A 26,578-nucleotide genomic window follows, 5' to 3' on the forward strand; every position below is an offset into this window, starting at 1 on the left:
ACCCCTGAAACCCTTCCTTCACAAATATAATCATGCGTGCATCTTTCGCAGTGTCGGGCTGTGGGAAAGTGCTGCCAGAGAAGTGCATATGACAGGGTGGTGATGAGTAATAGTCCCCGTACTATAGATGTGTGTGTAATAGCAGCAGGTGGGGAGGTGGAAGGGATGTAGGAGGTTGTTAACCTCATTAGGATCCCAACGTGTTACATGTGCTACTCTCTACTACAGTACACACACACATTGGTACACAAGCAGTAACACACTTTCAACCCACACGAGCATGGGCCCCATGTGCGAAGGCTGGGTAGGAAGTCACAGGGTTTGGGGTTTACACATTAATAACATGAGCAGATTGCACACTATACACACGCATGTCACACAATGTTGAATGCTGTAATCACACGTTTTAAACAGCTTGTTAGCTCTCTCTCATTAGCAAAAATACATGATAATGACTTCCAATAAGGGTATTTCTAGTTATATAGCACAGCGGGTATCCATCTGAAATCCCTCTCGTCTCCTGCATAGCGCGCCGTCTTTATCTCTGCCTCTCTCCTCTCATTAAACTTTACTCTCTCTTTGTCTCTTCTTTGTTTACTGCAGTGAGCGTGGTGCTGAAGGAGAGGCGGAGCAAGGACAGCGTGACTTTGGCCTGGCAGGGTCCGGAGAGACCAAACGGAGCGATAGTGGAGTATGAGGTCATCTACTATGAGAAGGTGAGAGAGATGCACACAGACGCTGATTCCTTTTAAAAGCGGCACACAATGAAGATCAGTTTACTGTTATTTCAGATTTGTAACAGGAAACCTGTTAAAAACTGGAGCTGTGGAACAACTTCAATGGATAAGTTTGATTTTTGGAGGTATACGCTTTGTTTATAGAGTAAAATAAGAAGATTGATATCTCTGTCAGTGCATGTTGAATTTATTGATAGCAGCTGGTTGGCTTCAATTAACACAAAAGCTGCAAACAGGCGAAAAGCACTAGCCTTACTGTGTCCAAGAATGAAAAAAATGCACCTAACAGTGTCTATAAAGCTCATAAGTAACAGATTTGCATGTAGTTTGTTTGAGTTACAACGATTTGTTGTTTTACGAAGGGTTAATTTACTCCTGACAGGAACCAACTAGCTGAGAATCCAGGAAGTAGCTCGTCCAGGCCACGAATTAGTCGGACACATGACCCTCTGTTAAATTGAATATTGATTTTCCTACACTTTGCTTTTTGCATGGATAAACAAAGGACATATTACATGTTAATATGTGAGTTTTAGAGGTGCTTGTAGGCAGTTTAGTTACATTTAGACAGAACGATGCTAACCGTTTCCCCATTTCCAAGTTTTGTGCTAACCTAAGACCACCGGTATCTGGGTTTGGCTTCATATTTAGCATAAAGATATGAGAGTGGTGGTGGTGTATCAGCAAAAAAGTAAATTTCCCAACAAAAAAAACTACTCTTTACTGTGTACTACTTTAATGGGTTTAACACAACTTGTTGGCATTTTCTTCACTTCAGCTTCATCGTCTAGGCTCCTAGAATTTGGGTTTAGCCTAGGGGAATGCCCGTAATGACTTGTTCATCAAAAAATCTCTATCTCTCTATTCCTCACGTCTCCCCTACCAAGCCAATTAACCACACATCTGTCGAACAAACCTCGTAAAACACGGCCAAGGTGATGAAATTAAGCGTGTGTGCGTGTGTGTGTGTGTGTGTGTGTGTGTGTGTGTGTGTGTGTGTGTGTGTGTGTGTGTGTGTGTGTGTGTGTGTGTGTGTGTGTGTGTGTGTGTGTGTGTGTTTGGGTGTGTGTGGTTGGCAGGCATTAGCAGTAAAATAGTGTTAATCCTTGTTGTAGAGTGTCTTCCATTAGGTAGAGTATCAGCCTCTCTGCAGGGAATCAGCTTACTGACAGACACACTTATTCCTTATTCATCCTCCTACACACACATTTTGTGCACACACACACACACACACACACACACACACACACGCACGCACGCACACACACGCACGCACACACTGTACAAGGCAGTTTGAAAGTAACCACACATTGCCCCTATGAGTAAAAGGGAAAAGATTTGGGACTAGACAGATGCTCATGTATAAATGCGGCCAAATGGTCCAGCGATGAACAAATGAAAACTTAGTGAGGTGTATTTGGCCCCTGGGGACATTTACATTAAATAATTTGAGGTTTCTATTATTTCAGGACTTACCCAGAGGTTTTTCTTTTTTTGCTCGTCTCAATATCACAGCCCATTGCTCTTTATATAACCCTCTTGAGTATATTTATAAATGTGACCCTTTTTATCCACGGTGACATTATTCTCAGACACTGAATATTATCCACTGAATTTAGTATTGAATTCTCTCCTCTCGCTCTTTCCTCCTCTTCAGAACCAGCGGGAGCAGAACTACACCGTGTTGAAGACTCGCTCCAACATGATGACAGTGGACGGGCTGAAGCCAGGGACCACCTACGTGTTCAGGGTCAGGGCTCGGACCGACGGGGGCTACGGGAGCTACGGCGGAGAGATTGAATTGGAAACCAGCCATGAAGGTAAAGACATGATTTATACTTTACTATTTACCTTTTACCTCTTCTTTTTGTTCTGTGAAACAGGACCATGGTTTCTATGTCTATTTTCCTTGTTTTAAAATGTTCCCTGTGTTCTTACTGTTAACAATTGCACAGAAAATAGTTACATGCCATTTCTTAGACGTTAGAAGATCACACTTGTGTCACAGTGCAGTACTGTAAGAGTCCGATTTAAGCCTCCTGCAGCATAAACATGTTCACCCAAAATAAAACAAATCAGCAGCATAAAAGCATCCTAGAAGTACGCACTATAAGGTAAAGAAATCCTATTTCACTCAAATGAGAAACAACCATGCTTTCATGGATGGTGAATGTAATTCAGTGTTTTGATTCCCACAACCAGAAAAAAAGAGTTAACCGGTAGTAGAAGTTTGCACCTGGCAGAAATCATGATAACAAGCATACATTTGAAAGCCAGAGCATGGAAACACCAGGCATCCTCATCCTTTCATACTGCTTTTATTCCCCTAGTCCTCAAACTACTACAATAGTGTATACAGCATGTCTGTATTTGCCTAAAGGAGACTGTACTTTAATTAACAAATGTATTCCATACTTATAGACTTTGGTAAAGAAGAGGAGGAGACACACAAATAAATCTATGCCGGGTGATTCAGGCCACAGCTCTGTCGAGATTTGTTCAATCTCTCTGTCACTCGTCCTTTTTCTCCTTTGTTTCCTGTCATCCCCTTTCATTATCGCTTCATTATGTGCTCTAGGATTTTCTGCTTTAGTGGCCCCATAATGTGCTCTTTAAAGTGAACATTGATTCCCAGACAGGCAGGCAGAGTGGGATGAATCAGTTAATGTATAACAGTGCACTATAGATTGTTTGTATGGCATACAGCGGGCACTCATTAGCCTACTAATCATTCCATAATCATTAAAGTATTTCGAAGTTGGGTTTTTAGTCCTGTCATGAGGAAACTGTGACTGTATGGAGCTCAGGACACAGGTTGGGTATCACTGCTACAGAGCTGTCAACGAGTCTTCATACAGCGGGTTCAGAGTCACGTTCAGTGCTGTGAAATACAGGATTTGCCACATTCAGATGACCCCATAGCAATCATATCGAGGTTATCTAATCAGATCAATTATATGGATTGGTAAAGAAGGCTGTCAATGTGCGCGGCAGTAAATGTAATAGAAGATCAATGCTTATCTGTGGATGCCTAGGGGCATTCATTTGCCTCTTCAACACACACCCACACCCACACACACACACACACACACACACACACACACACACACACACGCACACGCACACGCACACGCACACACACACCCACACACACGTGTCTGCTCATGCTTTGCTAAGCCAGATAAATGGGGTATTTGTTTTGAGTAATGGCTCGATCGGTGTGGCGTGAAAATCGATGCATCTTTGCAGAAAGTTCTGTTATGGGCACTGTTAACATATCCATTTGGACAGTGCGGCCGAATGGGAATGGCTTTCACGTCCACTCTCATAGCCTCACAGGCGATGCAGAGCGGGAGAGCTTTTCATCAAGGACCTTACTTACTATTCCATCAGCCTCCATCGCTCACTTTTACTCTCTCTTTTTTCCCTCTCCTTCAACCTCTGTCTTTTATCTCCTTTTCTAATGCTATCATATTTCATTCTCACTCCCTCTTTCCTCTCGCCACATTCACCTTGCTGTCTTTTTTTTACTCTCAGCCTCCCTTCATCTTCCCTCGTACAGAAAACATGCTAATCCTCTCTACATGCTCCTTTATGTATATTACTACTAATCCTCTGTGTTCCTTTTGTCTCCTCTACAGATGTTTTTGCCATCGGGGACCCTAACCAGTCCACCATCCTGGCTGTGTCCATCGCCGGGGGAATCGTCCTCCTCATCTTCCTTGTGACTTGCTTCGTTGTCAGTGGAAGGTAGGGATACTAAAGTTCTCTAAACACACGATCAGTATGAATGACAAAAATCACCCTAAAATGACTCTAAATAAAGTTGTTTATGACACATTAAATACAGAATGATATTCTTGGTAATGCTCAATTTTTCCCTCATTATCAATAAAGCAGATGAAAAGACCAAAAATACAATCAAACTGAAAGATCAATCTTAATCCTCTGCTACATAGAGCTTCAATGTTGTCCAAAAACTCTTGAAAACACATTAAAAAGCACCAATCTGGATCTGACTTTCGAATTAATTTCTTATGAACATCTAATAAATCAACTTCTAATGAACATGGGCACTGTGGTTTATTTTGAGTCAGCCTCATGGACTGTGAGTTCCTAACAAATGCACTACTTGTATTTAGTTTGAGAAAAACCAAAGTGCCCAGCTGCTTTCAGGAAATCTTTTCCTGAAAGCAAAAGTATATACTTTTGTTCCTTTTTAAAGATTTATGTTGAAGAACTAGTAGAAGCCTATGGTTTTTTGTCATGGACAGGAAGTGGGAACAACTGACGGACTGTGTCTTTTCAGTTTGCTGACAATTGACTGAATAAAGAAAATGTCCAGCCTTATAACTTCATTTGCTGTTATACAGCTTTAACACCATTATGAGTTGCTGCAGATTATGCCACTGACAGCTTTAATCTGATTGGTGGAACATTGAAGGGCCACTGACTGAATTTAGTACTGCCATGATGTCATTTATTCGCTGTCCTACTATAAATACAATAATCTGTCAATAATCATATGGGTCTATCTGGTACTGTACATACTATATGCATTCACTGAAACACAAGGTCTCACGTCATATCCCGTTGCCTCTTTGTAAGGGATTACAAAGGTGTGCTAAAGCAGGGCCTCAAACTTTGACATTTATACTCCTGCTGCAGCCCAAACTAAAGGCTGTGTTATTCTGTATGTGAAGAGCATGGACTCTCCATGATCACTCCCTTTGAAGGTTAGTGCTCAATCTCAAAAAGGCCAAAGAGGAATGAGAGATGAGAGGGAGAAAGGAAAATAAAAGAATGGCCATCGGTAAAAGGCGAGGGAGATGAAAGCGTTGGGCTCTTTGGACGGAGAAGAAAGGTACAACGGCAAGAGAGCAGCTGAGAGGAGGAAGAGGGATGACAGAATCTGTAATTTACCGTGCCTGTAACTAAATGTTTATCCTCCATGATCTCCGTCTAGATTAGCTACATGTTAAGGAATACACACACACACACACACACACACACACACAAACATACACACAACTAATGTGCACACACTACAAACATTAGTATTGATTCAGGTGATTGCTTATCAGGCTGAGTGCTCTATTCACTATTGACTAGGAGGGATGTAATCAGTGGAGACGCTTGTGACACACACACACACACACACACACACACACACACACACACACACACACACACACACACACACACACACACACACACACACACACACACACACACACACACACACACACACACACACACACACACACACACACACACACACCACACACACCACACCACCACACCACCAACCATGGATTACTTGCAGGAATACAATGTTAAAATACATAAACATTGTAATGTTACTTTGTGTTGTGCACTTTCATTGTTGATCCAAAGAAAGGGCTTGAATAGAGTTAGACAATGGCAGAAGGGAAACATTTGAAATTGTAATCTTTTTAAACATATTCTCCAGGTTTCTTCTTTGTTGAGGTNATGGACAGAAGTAAGGTAAGAAGGGGAAACAAGTGGAGGATAAAATGAGAGCTTATTAGATCGGCAGTGGGAATGACAGAATGTAGCGAGGGGGGGGGGTGAGGGAAAACATCTGAAGTATGTTTGCGCCACTAGAGAGCTACATTTCGAGATGGTGTGAAAGATAGAGAGAAAGAGGAGGGATGGAAAGAGAAAAAGGCGATTGATGGATGGAGGAGGAGAGCCGGCGGCACAACGGGAGAGGTGCAGGGAGCGCGAGATGAAAAGATTACAAGTGTGTTTGAGAGACGAGGTGGAAGGCTCGGTGAGATGATGGGTGGGCGATTGCACTTTAAGCGCAATAGGAGTGTCATACTTCAAGTTTTGGAGGAACTGGGAGAAATCTAAAAATAAGGATTGGTTTTCTCTCTTCTCTTGTTGCACATGCCCCCCTCCTTTCATCTACTAAACCTTCAATCTTATCTAATCTTATGTCAATCAGTCCATTTCTCTCCCTTTTCACTCTGCTTTTCTCTTCACTTTCATTCATCTTTGTCTCTCTGGCTTTCATTTCCTGTTGCGTTCCTGAAATGTACATTTGTAGGAACCCCCCCTCCACAATTTATAAATAACATGATGTATTACCTGAGACCGGTTCAATGTGGAGGATGATTAAATTGGAATTGAAATTGACACCGAGTCAGCCAGGGTTGAAATAATTTCCCACTAGACCTTTGTGATGGCCTTTTTCTCCCTAAATGTCAGCTGTTTAAATCATTTCCTCAATAATCACTGGACTGGATACAAGTGCTGCAGAGCTTTTTTCTTCTTGTTCTGCACCTAGTTCACCTATCGAATTCACAATCCTCGCCACATTTCGAACAATCTGATAGAGAGAATTTGATCACTGAACTATAAAATAACAATGAATGCCCGTACAGTGTTTCTCACTCACTCACACACACACACACACTCCCCACAGCCCTGGCTGGCAGGGTACTGCAAAGCTACGCCTCATAAACGGGCTGATTTGCAGGCCATTCTGTTCTGTCCTGTTCTCGTTTAATAAAGTGCTGTTATGCTATTGTTACCGCAGGAGGGAAAACATGAAAAAATGTCCAAAGCTCCTTCGACGCAGCACGGCGCTGACAAATCACACCAGTTATTGCTGTGCGCGTGCCATTATTGCTCTGCGAGTGCACAGGCGCACAAGTGTGTGTTTGCGGTGTGTGAAGTTTTGGGTCCTCCTGAGGGTGCTTTGGCAGGCTGGCAGGTACGAGCGATGGGAAGCGAGCGAGCGACTGGCATCGCCACGGACTCAGCAGATGGCCTTTCACTCAAAAAGCATTCTCCCCTTCGGTCCCTCACTTTCTCTCACTCCTTGTTAAACACGGTACAACTTCAGCCTCCCAGCATCTGTGTGTTTGTGAGTGTGTGTGCCTTTGTTTTGTCTGCAGTCTAATGATTCTCCAGCCTTCCAACCATCTCCTTTTCAGAAAAGCTGCAGGCTTTGGTTGGGCGCCAGATTCCTGTGTTTCTTTTTGTTATTGTGCTTTTAATGTGGGCGTTTTGGTGAGAAGTCAGCATGAATTTGTTCCATCTATGTGATGCGTGTTTTATTCGATTTTTTTTTAAGCAATCTCATCGGCTATGCGTCTCTTAATCTGCCTTTATGGAGCAATCTGTTTACAGAGCAGAAGACATTCAGCCATGAGTGATTGCTGCAATCTGCTAAGAAAATGTCTGAAAACATTAAAAAACAATAATGAGTTATTAATTGGATTTAAAGTGAATACAAGTTATTTATAAAGCCAGATATTTATCTAGCTCAAACAAGCCACTTGTTTGCCATTTTGCAGGGGCGTCAGTTTTTATCCATGACAATAAGAGGAACATTACTTTCAACAGACGGATTCAAGAAGCTCTGAAAAGATTTGAAAGACACACAGTGAAAGGCCAAGGAGAAAGCCGCGCAGGAAAGCGAGATGTCATTATAACGTGGGTGATTCTACCAGAATGAACTTCTCAGTTGTGCTAATAGACAGCGTTAACAGCTCTTCCTTTTCAACACAAAAGCATGTTCAGTTGTTGTGCGTGTTCGTGTGCGGAAGCTCTTTTAACTCGGCAGCATCTGTTGTAGCAGCCCAGGGTTATTCTTAAAAACGTAATGAAACAAAGGAGGAGAGGAAGAATGGGAAAAAAAAGGAAGCATGTGCTGGTAAACAAGCTGTTGACAGAGGAAAGAGCAGAGGCAGCGAGTGAAAGAGGCTTTTGAGAAACTGATGAACAATAATGGAGTGTACAACAGCTTAAAAGTGTGTGTGTGTGCCTGCTTGAAAGCCGAAGCTAAATGGAAATCACCAAAAACAACAATTGGTGAAGGTTTCTTTGGTGTGGGAGAGAAGAGAAAAGAAATTCAAATGCCTGGTTTTGAACCACATAAACAGGAAATTAAAAAAGGAACAAAACCAAGGCATAATAGTCACATGTTTGCATAATGGTGGATTTAGTGGAGGTAGAAACCAGCCAATGCATTCCCTCCCTGTGGGTGGTGTTGGACTGTTTGCCTGATAATAGCCCTAATAATGATTTGGCAGCCAGTGGATTCCCTGTATCTGAAACCTAACAGGCCTGTGTGGGAGCTGTGAGTGCATATATGCGATGAGGACGTGTGTGTAATGTCATTAGACAGATTTGTATGTGTTGCTTGGATGCCGGTGCTTTCAATTAATGCAGCTAAGCTGTAGGGTGTAGCTGAATACAGCTTTGTCTGCAGAATGCTTAGAAAGTAGCTTACAAACTCTGCTATAATAGCAGCTAGTTGCCGCAGGTGCACAACTATTTCACACAGGAGTTATGCAAATGAGCAGATGTTGCAGTGGGATTGATCAAATGTCCTATAAACATCGGACAAATCCAAAACTGTTTGCTGTTGGGGTTTTTGCAAAGTTTATAGCGCATACATTTGCTGATCCACACACACATTACGATGGTGACCTAATCAAGTTGTATTGGTGTAGTAACATCATTAGGGGGATTAGTTTAACACTGATCTACACACTGCTCTGTTAGAAATGTAAAGATACACTTTGCCAAATGATACAGACGACATGCTTATCCCCTCCATCTCTATCTCTCTCCATCCTCTCTCATTTGACCTTTTCACCAGGTTGTTAAAGATTCTGCTACATTACACCAATTACGGCAGACCTGCTCCGGAGCTCGCTGCTTCTCCGCCACCTCTCCTTTCTCTTTCCCTGCCTTCCATTACCACTCTCTTTAATGAGCAGGAGCTAAATGAAATGTTTCCAAACGGGTTGTTAATGAAACATGGACAGATTTATTGCTCATAACTCTTCGGCTAATCATTTCCCCTTCCTAATAATTAGCCAGAGCTGAGTAAATCTTTTTACACTGTGGTCAGAGAGTGCTCAGACGCTGCCAAACACGTCCAAGGTGAAGAGAGGGAGAGAAATAAATCGTACTCTCTTCCTGAGCGTTCCATCACCCCATCTTTTTGTCACTTAGTTTTGTTTTTCTCATGCTGTTTTGACTCTTAATTAATCATCTGCAATCACCTTTTTATTAACCTCATAGTTGATTAGCGCCCGAGCAGTGAATGCGTTTTGTTTTTCGGGGGTTTGTGAGCGTGGCTTAATTTCGCCCGTGAAATAATAAGTGAATTTAATCCATTGATTTCATTCCCAGTAATTATTTTTCATTTAATAGCTTGATATTAAATAGAATCACCATTATCATGAGTAATGATGAGAGCAGCGGGGTGTGTGTGTGTGTGTGTGTGTGTTTCTGTTTGTATGTGCGAGTGGGTGGTGGAGGAAGGAGGATAGATGTGTCATTTCATTGTGTCATGCCGGAGGGGTGACTAATGATTTACTGATTTCATTTTTCTAGTCATTCTGATCAGCAGTGGGAACATAATATGGAGGGACAGGAAATGAAAGAGGAGAGGCTTTTTTTCTTCTGTGTGAATGATCCCCTCTGACTCTTCCTTGTCTCGGAGTGTATCAATTTCTTGTCCCGTCTCACAGCCAGCAGCCGACCACTAATCCTATAAAAGGTGGCCAGTCATATAAAACACGCTAGGTGATACAGCGCAGCTCCAAACTACACACACTTTATTAGCTCTCTTCACGTGTCAGTTCAACATTAGTCCAAGGCTGTTCACTTTATTAAGACAAACAATCGTCTCTATTGTCCCTCCTTCTGTCATCAACACACCATCGCCTACTTACTGAGTTCACCTTTCGCTTCCCGCTTTGTTTCAAGGTTATTCCACCATCCATATTTACACCTGGCCTTCAACCTTTCTCTGCCGTCAGTGCATGATAGATCTTTTTATCCTGCTCTGCCATAGATCCCCCCTCGTTTGATCTTCTCTTTGCATCGCTCTTCTTCTCTTTCACTGTATTCTCTCCATCTCCCAGACTTTCTTTTCCCTCGCTTCTGATTCAAACACAAACTCCAAGGGCTCAGCTGACTCCTCAGTGAACTGCAGGCTGTCACGGCTTTCAAAACGTTATGTCCGATAATGCAGTAGCATTTGTTTTTGGAGTGATGATCTCCATCTCCATCTGACAGCTGACAGAGGTCCTTTCCTTAATTCCACAGCGCGCTGCCAGGCTTTAGCAGCCCGAGCACACTGACATGGCAGCAGAATCACTGAGTGCTGGTTTTAATTATCAGAGGAAGTACAAATCAGTGCAGCTCAGTGAAGTAGAGATTGTCTCTCGCTCTTTAAAGCCTGTTAGTGTGAGGGGGGGAAATGGGAGCAGCAGTAGAGCTTAAGGCTAAATAGACCAACAAGGAAAAAGAGGCGGCCCACTTTAGTGCATTATAATCTTAAAGATTGACTAATTCAGGCGGATGGACCACCTGCATTTGGACAACTGTATCTATCTTTAGGGATCAAGGTTCAAAATGTCTGTTATATTTGCGCCATGAACACACAAATATAGTGTAAAATATACTAAACCGTTGGCGTGGTAGAAGTGTATAATTAGAATAACAATATGAAGAAAGATGTCCTAAGGGGAAATCAGTCAAACTTGATAAAGGGACTGCTAAAAATGATTATATGACAAAAGGACATTTTGAATTCAGCATTTATCCTGTGTTTATGTGAGATGGCCTTCATGTGCCCTGCTTGGTTCCCAGTGTCAAGTGGACTCCAATGTGAGTGTTTGTCTATCTGGAGTTAGCCTTGTGACACACTGCTGACCTGAAGAATCTGGCTTCTTCTATTGAGTCTAAGTGGGTGAAAACAATGAAAGAATATGGCATGGGGTTTTGAAGTTTATTTCAGCTTTATTTGAACTGTTTCCTCACCTTCATACTACAATGCGTTTACATCTCCCTGGCCCAACTTGCTCCAATTTACCTTTCAGGTTTAGTCCATTCTTCTGTTCTCTCACTCTTTCTCCGGACCTGCACTTAACTGACTGACTCCTGTCGTTGTCATCTGCTCTAAATCTGTCCATCAGCCCTCATTCCTTTCTCTTACTCTCCCTCACGGGGGAGCTTTGTGCCGATAGAGTTGCTCTTTCATTCTTAATCCTCAATCAATACAGCCAATATATAACATCTCCATCCCTCCTTGTTTCTTAGTCTTCCCTCCAGCATATGTAGCATTGTAACAATTGCTTTCTTTGAACTTATTACATTTATATTTCTTTTCATAATCTGTCTTTGTATCTTTAGCGCCTGCATCACACAAAACTGCCCCACCCCTCTTTCTCTGCACTTCCCTAATGTTAACCTTCGTGTTTCTATTCCTCGATGGCTGCCTCCCTCATCTCCCCTCGCTCTTCCCCTCCATCTGATTGCTTGTTAGTTGGTATGCAGGCTTGGACCCCCATTGTGCGTTCTTGCCTGTCAGCACTCTCTTTTTTCCATCTCCCTCTCCACCTCTCTCCCTCTCTCTTTATTTCCCTTTCCAGTGACCACTCTCTCTATCAAAAGAAAAAAAAACTGCATAAAGAAATAAAAAGCAGAGGACAGGGTCTGTTGGGGGGAGGATAAATGGGTTTTTGGAAAAGGGAATGGTTTAACTTAAAGGAAGAATTAAGAAAGAATGTAACACCCTAGAGAGATAAAGGGCAGGAGGGGAGAGGAAAAGGGGGGAGGGGCATCGATAATATATGGATGGAATTCTATGAAGGTGGGAGCTTGCTAGCAGAATGACAAATGGGTCTCGAGTGACAGAGTATTATATTAAAAAGTAAATTGATATGCAAATGTAGAATGTGTGGCTTTGGAGGACAGGGATAGCCTGTTGTCCTCACTGAAGTGGAACAGAAAGAGGCAGAGAGAAAGGTGAGAGCCCGGGTGTGATAGTGATATCGCAGTCCATTAAAGTGCGTGTTCTCGCGTGATTGGCACAGGGGTGTGTACTTTAAAACTGCAGACTACACAGTCGTGTGCAGGGTTGTGTGTTGACTGTATGAAACAGCAGAGTATAGTGTAATTAGACGGCAGCTAAGTGGAACAATGATTTTCTCCCGCATTGACAGATAGCGCTAACTTCACACTGCAGCATAAAGAAGCAGCAAGAGGCCATGCGAGGAGGACTATCTCATCACTAAATCTGTTCCGGCTCAAGAGGCTCGTGGTGTAAAGTGAAAATATGTAGCATCCAAACAGACAAGGCCAACTCAAAGCTGGTAAGTGACAAAAAGCAGGAGCCACACATGAACAGGAGTGTGAAATTTGGCTCAAAGACACCTGAAAATGTACTTCTGAAACATCAGCCTTGAACGCCAGGATTGGATGAGTTGATGTGTTCAAACAAAACGAAGAACCTCAATACAAACTACAAAAGCATGTGAAGGCCTGGGAGGAAATGTAGAAACGCTTACAGCTGTGAAGAAACTTAAATGTACTGAGGTCAAAGCTTTTCAGGTGTAGGCCATTTCCTGGTGTCCATTCTCTCGCTGTGTATTGGCTCCTGAACCAGGACTGCAAATCACACATACCAGCAGCCAGCAGAAGGAGGAACACCCCTATACATCATGTTCTGGTTTAATGTCAACAGCATTTCAAGGTGGACTCAGCGTGATCAATTGTTCCATCCAACAGTAATGGATATTGTAGGGACAGCTAATATCAAAAAATGAATGATAGCTGAACTCCTAGCTGAGGATGAGCTAGAACGGAACATGGAAAGAGCAGATATCCACAAAGGTGTTTTTACACGAGAAAATAATGTTTTTATCCACCCTGTGACTCAGATCCACTCCATAATTAAATGGGCCATATTTTTCCAGAATTCAGCAAATAGACAAACAAATCAAATCAAAAGCATAACCTCCATGGCGGAGGTAAATATTGCTGTAGCCAGCAAAAAAGCCATTAGCTGTTGTATAAAAAAACAACAACAATGGGTAGATATTGATCTAGAAAATTGACCTTTAATCGAAAAGGAAATTTCTGACTGAAAGCTTAACAAGGGAACCATTTGCATCCTGCCTAATTGTAAAAAAAAAAAATAATGCGTACGAGTGATTAACATACAGTATGACTGCTGTTTGTCATGCTACATTGTTTTTGTAGGCCAACTACTGCCACATATTACCAGCTTCCATTCTGAAAACATATTGAACAAAAACAAGTTCTACACTCTATAATGGATTAATATTGCATGAAATTTGTTGAAGGTATTAAATAAAATATCTATTACCAACACATAGAGACACAGCTGTCGGGGGGAACAAAAGCCACAGCCATGTCAGGTTTGCGCCATGTTTAAGACTGCAGCGCTAATGATTCATGACACTTCTAACTGAAGAGGAGAAATTAGTCCCTCTGTAATTACTATGGAAATGTATTCATTTCCCATCAGACACACACAAACACACACACACACACACACACACACACACACACACACACACACACACACGCCATGCACCCGTGAAGACACACCTGCACATATTCGCATTAAGCAGTGATCTGGAAGTGTTTTGAACTTAGGTTTCCCTCAACTACGTGTGTGTGTGTGTGTGTGTGTGTGTGTGTGTGTGTGTGTGTGTGTGTGTGTGTGTGTGTGAGAGTGTGTCGGCCCCCACGGGATTATCACAGTTGGAGCAGAGGTGTGACCTATGTCCCCGTTCCCCATATGCTCTAAACACATGCCCCTAAGCACTGCCTGTGTGTGTGTGCGTGTCAAGGGGGTAATGATAGTCCCTTGGTGTTTGACTGGCTTGAGCCCAGCTGATAACCAGGTGGGGCCCGAAGATCATTATGCCCCCTCCTCCTTATCCCCAAATACCGGCAACCGGTCTCTACCCTTATGTGTGTGTGTGTGTCTGTATATTCCCAAGATGGTCTATTGATGTCTGAGTTTCACCATGCATTCAGCTGTGTAAAATCAACACAGGGATTAAACACCAAATGACGGAGATTTACTGAGCCCAGCGAGACCCCACCTTTCTCCATTTCTGTCTATTATTATTACTCTTGACTGTTTCACACTCAGTTTTCTGCTTTTTGATTACCTTAGTATTGTGTTTATCCAACATTTTCACTGTCAATCTGCTTTTCTCCTCTGTCCTCCTCCACTCTGCTTCCTTAAACCATATAGAGTCTGTGCGGATGATTCCCAGTTTCTCTTGGCTCTTAGCCCACATCAATTGATCTTCCTGATGGAAAGACACACTGACTGGTTGCTGCTTTACTTGTACAGCAGTTGAAGAGGATTGCGCATGAGTGGAAAAGAGGGGCGAGTAGGAGGCTGTAGTATTTATGTCGTGTTTAGTACCTCGTTATCTGAAACTTTCTTTTTATGTTTTTTGGCCTAAAATGTTTGAGCCAAATGTAAAAGACTGTAAATCTCAAAGACAGCGTTATAGCTTATCAGGGCTGTTAAACAATGTTAGAGTTGGAAGCTCAACTAAGGGGAAAGTACATTCACTAGCACAAACATAAAACCACCAAAACACACACACACACACACACACACACACACACACACACACACACACACACACACACACACACACACACACACACACACACACACACACACACACAATAGCAGCATCAACGCTTTGAGGCCTGTAAAACAGAGTTAGTTTAACACTTCCTCACAGCTGGACGGCAGGATTGAATTGATCAATTTGTCAATATTTTCTCTTGATCGTTTGACTGGTCCTCACTGCAGGGGGGTGTGCATGTGTGCACAGAGGGGTTCAAAAAGGGCATTGAGCTGTGTGTGTGTGACGCATGATATTATTGAAGGCAGTTGTTAACAGCCAGAGGGGTGCATGGGCGGCAAAAGGGAGGGGTTCTTTCAAGCATACATCTGCCTCGATAGGGACATATATGACACACACACACACACACACACACACACACACACACACACACACACACACACACACACACACACACACACACACACACTACCAAACACACAAACACACACACTCATTCACAGAACCTCAGGCATAAGAGCTTTAAGGGGAGTATAGCATTGACAGGTAGAGGCAGAGAAAAACTGTTTGGAGCTTTGTTTCCTCCAGGCTTGTCTGATAAAGAGGAGTGGATGTGTGGAGACAAAATCAAATATCTAGTTGTTCATACAGAGCTTCTGGCTTTGCACATCGTGGCAGAGGATTTTTCTGGAAATATCATAGATTTAATATATCAAGTACCTGTGTTGGATTGCACATACACACTCAAGGGCATGGGATCTCTCATAGATGTCTTATACAGACATATTGGCATCTGTGTGTGTGTGGGGGGGGGGAGAGTGTACACTGTGTATATATACTGGATCATAATCAAGCTGTGCATTTTGTGTTTCAGGCACTGTGGATATATCAAGGCCAAACAGGACCCTGATGAAGAGAAGATGCAGTTCCAACACGGTAGAGGTAAGGACACATACTCTTAAATGCTGGCATGTTTGTTGCTGTTAAAATTGTAATGTTTCATTTTGTTATTGAGCAGTGTATTCAGTGACATTATGGGACGAAGCATTCAAACTGATTTATTTGTATTATTTTTCTCTCAAGCATTTATTTATAAATGTAAGTGTGGGCTATGAAAGCACCCTACACACTAATAACTTATTTTCTTTTCTTAACAACTAAATCATTTTTACACCATCCTGCAATGAATGAATGAATGAAAACGTTATTACAGACTCAGGGTCCAGATAAAAGACAAGACATTACATACAATGGATCCCATCACTGCCTGTATTTAGTTTGACTGAGTTGAACAGTCACACTTTGTTTGCTTACCTTTTGCTGTATCATGAGAACAGTCAGAGCTACAGAATGACATACAGTTAGTGTCTATGCGAGGATTGTTGTTCCACACTTTCTTGCACAAATGTTTGCTGGCATAGAGAAGCTCCTTATGGGTTCCTGTTAAAATTTTGAGTCATTTTAACACCATTGCCAACAACCTAGTTGTGTGTCAATTATCACTCAAACAGAGCACCCACGCTTAAACTCACAATTTAACGTGAATTCAATCTGTGGATAGGTTTGAGTAGGAATAATTTCCTTGGAGGGGCAATACCCTATTGATACTGTTTACTTTATCAAACAAATGGAAAACCACACACTGAGCAAAAGCTGGCTATATTTCAGGACATTAAGCATTTATCTTTTTTATTAATATCTCCCAATTGTTCCTCTTTTCTTCTCCTGCAGTCAAGCTGCCAGGCAGCAGGATTTACATCCATCCTCACACCTACGAAGACCCCAACCAGGCTGTCAGGGACTTTGCCAAAGAGATCGATGCTTCCAATATCCGCATAGAGAGAGTCATTGGAGCTGGTGAGTTGGCAGTAAAATAGTAGTGGATTAATAACTCAAAAGACAGTAAAAATGTAACTTTAATTCTAATGACTACTCTCTCTCATATTTGTGTGTGTAGGAGAGTTTGGGGAGGTGTGCAGTGGTCGGCTGCGTGTTCAGGGAAAGAGGGAGATCTACGTGGCCATCAAGAGTCTGAAGGCGGGATACTCTGACAAACAGAGGCGGGACTTCCTGTCTGAGGCCTCCATCATGGGACAGTTTGACCATCCCAACATCATCAGGCTGGAGGGTGTCGTCACAAGATGTGAGTGATGTGTTGGGTTGAGTGACCATACATTCCCCCTTCCTGTCTCCGTGTGTGTGTGTGTTTGTGTCTCTGTGTGTGTGTGTGTGTGTGTGTGTGTGTGTGTGTGTGTGTGTGTGTGTGTGTGTGTGTGTGTGTCCGTGTGTGTGTGTGTCTGTCTTTCACGTTGCTTTGCGAGAGCCAGTGCTCTTGCAAATAAAAGTTCATCCTGGATCAGACAAAAGCTCCGTTACCATGGCAACACTGTGATGACACATGTGGTGTGCATGCGGCCACCGACTGTCCGCCTCTCAAACTGCCACTCGTTCTCTTCACATGATTGTGTTAGGCAATTAGAGCGAGTGTGTTCATGTAGGTGAGCTAGATACAGGCCTGGTTCAACAAGATAGCTGATTCGTTATCACTGGGCCTCGCTCTCTCAATCACACTCTCGCTCTCACTCGGTCTGTCTATCCCTCTCTCGTCTCAAACCTCTCAGTCAATGTCCATCTAATCTTCTCATTCAATCCCTGCCCACTTCTCTCTTGTCCCTCTGGTACTCTCTATCTCTCTATCTCTTTGTCTCCTACACTTAAACCCAGAATACGTCAACGCTAAGCTGGCTAAATTTGAAATCACATCTTTGTCGTTCAGTTTTGATTCTACGACCACACTAAAAGAACAATATGACCTACCATTTAGACTGATGGTGTCTCTACTGGACAGAATTCATAGGAACCAGCCCAAAAAACATTGAGAAGAAAAGTCTAGACCTTGCTTTACCGCCGAGTATGCAAAGCTTTATTTCTGTGGCTTGGTTTGCATCATTTATAAAACAGACCAACAATAGCAAAGTGCTGACACATAATGTAAGACTCTACGTTATAATCATCAGGTTTTAATGTCAAATTGGTGATCAACAATGGTGATGAGATAATATTCATATTTATGTTGATCGGTAATAACTAAATAGCGAGTTGTCTGAATTAAATCACAGTGTACGGACTGCGTAGTTCAGTTTTAGTGTTGAAATCTTTATATAAATGACATGAAATCAGGAGTGCACATATTTTTCTGGTCTGACACCTTGTCATGCAGATGTTTGTTAGAGATCAGACAAGCAAACGGAAGAGGGAGATAGTCTGCACAAAGAAACAGAATTGTGAACATCCAGGCTGACAAATAAACCTCCGCTTTCCCCCTCACCCCACTCCCTCTCCTCCCTCTGTCACACGCCTACACGCATTGAAATACACGGACACAAACACACACACACATCTTGGGTCCATCACACACCGGTGCTCAGTGGCACTTAGGCCAACAATAAAAGAGCAAATGCATATGCATAGGCTTTTATCATGAATATTAATAATTCATAAAGTTAATTGGAAGTGTTTTTTAGCCTCATGAATATTCAGCAGCATGCATATTAGGAATGAGAACCCCACTGCATTTCTTATTCACTTCCTCTAACTATGTCACTCTCTCTCTCAAACTCTCTTATTTTCTAAATAATGCCCGATGTTAACTGTGACCTTCGATTAGCAGGATTGAGGCCGTTTGTAGTAGTAGTACTATGGAAAGTTTGTGATTTTTATTCTGGCAGGCAGACATGTAATTACAACACTTTATTTTCAATGCCACAATCCATTCTGATTTAAAATTCAAGAAAAAAAAGAATACCGCCAAATCCTTGAAATGTTCTGGCAGAGGACAACAGTGTTGCTTGAAAAGAAACATATAACTTATAAGACGCTGTTACATTTGCTGTGCTCTATGAATACATAAACATGTTTGTGTATGTGTGTTGTTTTGCCGTGTGTGCGTGTAACGAGCATCTGTTAGCTTTTACACACATTTTCTTTGTGTCTCTCTTTTCACCTGTCTTCACGGCACATTGAGAAGCTGATAGAGCCCCTCAGAAACAAATCTCACCAGCGGAGCAGTAATTTCACAGGTCACAGCCCAGGGTGCGCATGTGAGAGTGAGGGGGTGAGAGTTGAGATGGGTCAATAATTCCTTCAGGCCTTTTTCTCCAGCACCAGCTGGTCCCTTCACACCAGCCTCAGTCTAATCAGGCAGGCTGACCCTGACTGCTCTGGGCTCAGGTGTGTTGGATTGGTTTGTGGTGGTGTAAATAATCGTAGAATCAACAGTTATACGGTACTATTGGTTGGGTAGTAGGCTACTTAGAGTGATTGTTGTCACAGTTTTGCAGTAGTAGTTTTAACAATATAAGTAGCAGTAGTAATGATACTGTAGAAATAACAGCAGAAAACATATATATTTATTGTCCTCATTACTGTTGTTTGATATGAAGCTGGAGGGATAATAGCTTGGGTGAATTAGCCATTGAGCCAAAAGGTGTGACATGTAAGTGAGATTAGCCACTGGTATGAAGAATGTGATGTTGCCATAAATTACAAGGTTTAAAACCCTGATGTAAAGAGCTTTAAAGTTGCTGGCTGAAGGATTTTAAAATCTGACAGAGCTTGGCTAGCTGTTTCCCCTCACTTCTAGTCCCAAGAAAAGCTAATTAGCTGCTAGCGGTAGCATCATATTTCTGCGACAGGCATGAGATCATCATCAGGTTATTCACCACAAGAAGTGCATTTTATATATGTAGAAAGAAGGTGCTCTGATAATGGATATTGATAATGACAGTAAGTAACACTGTCAGCACAATATTAGAAGTACCACTAGTGCAATAGTTCTGGCACAAATACAACCTACTAATAGGGGATAGGGATGGTGGCAGTTGGGGTAGCACTAATGATTATAGGGGCACTCATTTGACATTTCAAAGTTATATTTTGTATTGGGTATGTGCCTATCTTGGCTGTGCACGTTCCTTTTACAATCATTTGTATGTGTGTGTGTGTGTGTGTGTGTGTGTGTGTGTGTGTGTGTGTATGTGCATTTGTGTGTGTGTTCTCTCCTCTTAAAACCTCATAAGCCCTGAGCTGTGAGCCACTCTAATAACCTACTCTGCTGTCTGTCACCTGATTGTTGCTATTGTCATGCTAATTAGAGCGCCACATGCGGGAAAAGAGAAAAAATAGATCTTTCTTTTCTCTATCTGTCTCTCTACACATCAGGAAAGTGCTGCAATCTGCCCCTTCCCTACCTCCCCCCCACATATACTTATCTTGCCTTCATCTCCCCTGTCCCTCATGTTATCCTTCCATCCTTTATGTGTTTTACAATCGCTGCAACAATCGGCTCATTTGGAAAACCCTCAATTACCGAGCTTCATCTCATCTTTCCACATTGTGCACACACACACACACACACACACACACACACACACACACACACACACAAAAAGCTTTCCTACAAAGGTGCTGTTAAAACTGGCAAAAGCACCCATCTTTTCCAGCAGTCTTCTGTTTGAAGAAACTAGTGATTAGTTTTAACTGTGAGTCTTTGTGCACTGAACAATAAGTGTTTCAATCTTTTTTGTCAGAGTGTTTGAAATTATTCATGTTTTGAATAAGTATGCAGATTTGAAGATTGGACTGCAGGGACAAAATGAGGAAGAGGAGTAACGGGAGGGAAACATAGAGAAAAGGTGACAACGGGTACAAAACGGGTGGAAGTGATGGAGGGATGAGATAGGACACAAGAGTTAGGAAATGAGAGTAGATGGGGCTTGAGAAACAAATGAGGGCAACGGGGGAAGATGTGCAAAGAGATATGAGGGGCGGAGAGACAAGAGGAGGGATGGCGAAGAGACAAACGTGAGGAAATGAGAGGAGATGAGAAAGAGAAGGGGAGGGAATTTAGGTGAAGAGAGGAGTGGAGATAAGGTTATTGAGTTTCTATCTCACTGTTTCTATGTACCCCCCGCACCATCACATGGCGCTTCCCAGAAAAGAGATCTGTCCCGTGTTAAAAGCATTGTATCACTTAGTTCAGAGCCTTAACATTAATCAATACGGCAGTTATTTCATTTTCTTGTTTGTACATTGGGCCGTCTCATCCAATAACAGCTTAATGCGGACCACTGGCGCAAATACAGATTGCAAGTCATAATGAAATTACCCAGATTTATACAGACTTACACCAACACACAGAAACCGCCTCTCATAATGTAATTAACCAGACATAGTGTTTAAACGTCAGGTTTAGACACTAACCATGACCTGATAGCCACAAAAGTTACTCTGTGGCCACCAAATATCCTCTGTAGGTTGCTCCATTTGGCCAATGCGTTTTCTCATGTTTTTCCTGAATATGTGTCAATGAGATGAGGGCAACAAAAGCAGTTTGATTGCACTGTTTTCTCATTTAAATCCAATAGGCTGTGAGAGACAAGTTTTCTTTTTTTTTACAACAATAACAAATATTTGAAAGGAACTATAAAAAAAGAACTTGCACTTTCCATTTAAATAAATACTTCTGCATTTTCCTATGAATGTCTTTGCACTTATTGTTGTAAGCAAGCAAGAAAGGCTGTGTTAAGTTTGGTTCAATTGCTCTTCTTGTACTAGTGTCTATACTTAATCTCTATCACTTTGATACAAACAAAGCAATTCACAAGCACACTCAAGGAACTGGGGAAAGCAGAGACAACACGTTCGTCTTTCACTTAATAAAGAGCTGTAAAAGAGCAAACTCCTTACTGATCCTTCCGTAACACACTCCACCTGGCAGAACATCAATACCCGATCTGCACACACATTCACACACAGGGCGGTGTTTTTAGCTCCACAAACAGCTGCGTTATTTCTAAAGGCGATGAAAGGCTATAAATTCGAATGAATGTGAATGTGATTAGTTAATTATGTGCTTTCAGGAAGAAATTGAGTAGCGTTCATGAATGTTGGCGGCTCAACAACACGTTGGAGAGGCTGTTATGCCGTTGTGTGTGTGTGTGTGTGTGTGTGTGTGTGTGTGTGTGTGTGTGTGTGTGTGTGTGTGTGTGTGTGTGTGTGTGTGTGTGTGTGTGTGTGTGTGTGTGTGTGTGTGTACATGTGATTGAAGGTACTTTGTTAATGATTTGTAAGCCCCAACAGATGCAATGCAGGGGACTATAGTGCGCGGGGCCCGTCAGTCAACCACCCCTTCTTCACACACGCACACACACTCATGCAGGTGCAGGTGCACATAGCGATCCCACCACAACCCCTTTCCCCTTGAGGCTGATTAGTATTCATGAGATCTCCGGAGGCCCCCTAATACACACACACATATTCTGGTGGATTGGTCCATTCTAATTATCTCCTGGCGTTTATGGAGAGGGCTGATTAGAAGCTGTCAGTGTGACTGATGACGACATGCCATGTTATCCCCAAGAGACAGTCAGAGAGGGAGGCTGGTCACAGCTGTGGACTCCACTATTCCTCTGTCCTGGTCTCTTTATGGTGGCTGTCTTTGTTCCTTGTAATTCTGCTCCACTAACAACAGCCTTGTTATCTGCCTCCGTAGGTAAACCAGTGATGATCATAACGGAGTTCATGGAAAACGGATCTCTGGACACTTTCCTCAAGGTGAGTAACCGCTCAGCTGGAGGAAACATGGAGCACACATTTCCTTCAAGGTTAGGGCTGCAAGTCTTAACAAAGGCCATGCTGAAAATGATGTCCCAGCTGTAATGTCTAATGTTTGAAATTCCAACAACCCCAGATTGCTTTACTTGAGGGCACATTCTTTTAAAAAGTATAATAAGAGCTTCCTGAATGAAATTGCCTTTCATTTTTTGTTGGCAATAACACACACAAAGTTTTATACCAAGGGCTTGAGTTAACAAGGACCCATTCTACGTTTTGGACCACCTTTTTAAACGCTGTCACCACATTATGAGTGTGAGTAAAAACAGTTTTAGAAAATTGGAAAAAGTACATAACTGTTAGAAATAAAACATTATTTCTGGCATGCAGCTTTTTCAATATCAAAAGACAACACAACCAGTGTACTGTACGTAGACAAATAATCCATCAAATAAGTGTTGTCTTGCAGTAATTCTGTTATTATCAAACAGTACATACAGGAAGGTAGTGTTGATAGTATGGTATATTGAGTAAACATACTTTGCTCTTAGTGTGGACAGAGAAAAGGATGGGAACAGAAACAGTCAGAGGGATGTTTTGCCTCCCCGCAATTTTATCACCCGATGGTTGATACTAGGTCTATGAAATGATCTTAGTGACTATATCCCAGGGCCGAGAAAAGCAGCACACTGCTGACAAATAGGCAATAAAGCAAAGAAAAGTGTATTGCTTTGTGAGCAACATTTCGCTTTGTCAGGGGATACAAAAATGAACAGCTCATACAGAGTGTAATGTAATACCACAACAGTCAAGACAGCAACTGAGAAAAAACATTGAAAATAACCTCTCAATGCCAAAGTAATTCCAAAGATATCTGCATCATTACTAAATACAGAAATATAGTCAGCACAAATATTTCTAGAGACATTTATTTAGCTGAAGTCTCAGTAAAAGACAACAATGGTTAACTGAATAAAATGTAAGTATACATTCATTTTGGTGTATTACAAAATTGAGTCCTAAAGGCAGACATTACCCAAGGTTATTGCTGAATCCCTTATCAGTGAACAGACTTAAACATCTAAGGAAGACTGTTATTGAAATCGACATCATGACAAGAGTTAGAGGAGCCTGCCACTCAATATGTCACAACATGTTTTTAAAAAATTACTCTTAAAGCCATCCTATACAGGAAATCTAATGTATTTTCTCATAATTGACACAAGGTTTTGAAGTATTTCAATTAATGTAATGTAATTACTTTCACTAAAGTATTGATCCCTAGTTGATTGCAGAAGCCGAAAACAATCAAATAATGTTGTAAATGTTGATTAATGTTTGATTCATGACTCCTCTACTTAGACATAATGCGGCAGAAGAAGCAAATGTAGCCGTGTTGATGAGGAGCCCTGCATTTTGCATACACAGATGAATAGCCCGTTGCAGCCCTGGTGTGCATCACATTGAAAGTCCCCCTGATTCATATTCAGAGTTGTTTGTCGGCCAGTAAAATCACCGCAGAGCTCTAAAGCCATTAAGCCTGTGATGATAGGCCCATCGCTAAATAGACACCAATCCCATCAGCAACACTGAGCAAAACCAAATGAAATCGGACATATTAAAAGGGCCTGAAACACGTGCACACACAAAATCACACATACACCCACGTGTGTTGTGTGTTACAGTATGTAGTGTAATAACGGTCATAAAGACTGTCCGCAGTGGCTCCATAAAATGATGGGATTTTATGGGTTTTACAACTCATCCGTGCGCCTGGCATCCATATGTGTCTTTAATTACGCTGACCATTTATTAAGTAGTTGTCCCTCGGAAACAACAAAACCACGGCTCTATTGGAAAAGCTCTTCCTCTCTTAGCTTCCTTGTTTCTACCCGCTGTAGCCTTTCTATCATCTCTCTTTGTAAGCGTCTCCTTTTAGTTTTCTGGTAAAAACGTAAGTAAGGTTCAAGAATTTGACAAAAAGTCTCGTTTTCTATCATCACCTTACTCATCTGTCTCCTTTATCTCCTTGTCTAACCCCCCTGCCCTGCATTTGTCTCCTCTCTCTCTCCCTGCCCTGCCCCTTCCTGGCAATGCAACGTGGTGGGCAGATTGATAGAGGAAGTCTGTAGGTTTGTTAGACAGTCCAATCAATCAGCATCTCACAAAACCACCGGCTAATTAACTTACTCCACAGCTGCCGAGGGAGTGAGAGAGAAAGAAGAATCGCGGTAGGGGAGGAGGGGTGCACAGATGCAGAAAGATGAGGGAAGATAGAAAGATGGATGAGAACTGATTCAAAGTAATACAGAGTTCTCTGTCTGAGACAGAGACTGAGGACAGACAGAGATGAATGGAGAGGACGAAGGGACGGCGAGAAGGTGAGGTTATATAAAGGAGAGAGGGTGACTGATAACATGGATGGCTTTTTAACGGGGACCGTTGACCCAGGGCAGAAATAATTGGCAGAGGAAGGTGAGCCGGACCGTCATCGATCAACAGGCTCTTCTCTCTGCCAAAGACGGATCAAATCTGAAACCAAGTGAGCTCTACTTGCCCACGCCGTCAGTGTTAGAGAGGAACGTTTTGTCTGCTCTGTCAGACACAATCCTCTGCCAGTAGGAGATTTGGGTGATCCTCAATTGACCCAAGGGAGGAGAAGTTTATCCTCTGCTGGCCACCCCCCAGAGAGAGGTCAAAGCCCCGGGTTAACAAGAGCTGTAAAGGATTCAAAGTTCTTTCACATAGCTCTTTAAAAGCAGATTGGTGCCATTGAAGATGCTTCTATCCCCGTTTAAACCTTTACTTCCTGCTGAGGCTGAAGAGGAAGACCTTAATACCCTAATGTTGCATCTTAATGTCAACATTCAGACTCTGTGCTGCATATTAATTCATCTCCCCCTCTTCTCTCCCTACAGAAACATGACGGGCAGTTCACGGTGATCCAGCTGGTCGGCATGCTGCGTGGCATCGCCTCAGGTATGAAGTACCTGTCGGACATGAGCTACGTTCACAGAGACCTGGCAGCTCGTAACATCCTGGTCAACAGCAACCTGGTGTGTAAGGTGTCCGACTTCGGCCTGAGTCGAGTTCTGGAGGACGACCCAGAGGCTGCCTACACCACGAGGGTAAGACACACACAGAAATAACATATACAAACAAACAGCTAACCGTTAGCCGTCATTCTTGTTAGCTGTGTCATTCCTAAGCCTATTTATTAGCTGACTTTTTTATGTTAAAAAGATTTGTTATAGAACAAATGCATGAACAATTGACTGGCTTTTAATACTTTCATGCATTTGTTCTATAACAAATCTTTTTAACATAAAAAAGTCAGCTAATAAATAGGCTTAGGAATGACACAGCTANTGTGTGTGTGTGTGTGGTGTTGTGGTGTTGTGTGGGTGTGTTTGGTTGTGTGGGTGTGTGTGGACGGTCGTAAACGGAGAGTTTCGTTATTGAGGATTACGATTAAAGTTTCAGCGAGTTACAATTTTGCCAAATAGTAGGGAACCGGTACGTGGTGATGGTGACTTCATACGTCATGTTACCGTATCGCGAATAGGTTGGTTATGTGTCATATTGTGTGTGGTATACGATACGATATGAAAACTTAGCATAACCAATTATTAAACAAAGGAACAACTTAAAGTATGTAAAAAGGATAACTGAGTACACTGAATTTGACACTCGGGTCCGAAGTTAGTCCCAAATCTTTTTCTAAGGCCGTAATTCACTAAATTGTGGGGCTACCGAAAAAGGTAGTTTCTCTTGTTTACGTGATTGACTATAGAGGCATCCGTA

The 26,578-nt window shown here is 42.3% G+C and overlaps 1 protein-coding gene across 1 annotated transcript in view; it reads left to right on the forward strand.

Moving 5' to 3' along the window:
* The window catches only part of epha4b (eph receptor A4b), a 177,462-nt gene that overhangs the window by 148,425 nt on the left and 2,459 nt on the right, over positions 1 to 26,578 (forward strand). Inside the window, exons 8-15 of the mRNA XM_010786006.1 lie at positions 604 to 716; positions 2,395 to 2,557; positions 4,379 to 4,487; positions 16,035 to 16,102; positions 16,892 to 17,017; positions 17,118 to 17,303; positions 22,713 to 22,774; positions 25,693 to 25,902. Coding sequence (XP_010784308.1) covers positions 604 to 716; positions 2,395 to 2,557; positions 4,379 to 4,487; positions 16,035 to 16,102; positions 16,892 to 17,017; positions 17,118 to 17,303; positions 22,713 to 22,774; positions 25,693 to 25,902 — 1,037 coding nt within the window. The remainder of the gene's footprint in view (positions 1 to 603; positions 717 to 2,394; positions 2,558 to 4,378; positions 4,488 to 16,034; positions 16,103 to 16,891; positions 17,018 to 17,117; positions 17,304 to 22,712; positions 22,775 to 25,692; positions 25,903 to 26,578) is intronic.

This window comes from Notothenia coriiceps, unplaced genomic scaffold (genome assembly GCF_000735185.1).
Source record: "Notothenia coriiceps isolate Sejong01 unplaced genomic scaffold, NC01 NC01_scaffold00000969, whole genome shotgun sequence".
In the NCBI taxonomy this organism is placed as follows: domain Eukaryota; kingdom Metazoa; phylum Chordata; class Actinopteri; order Perciformes; family Nototheniidae; genus Notothenia; species Notothenia coriiceps.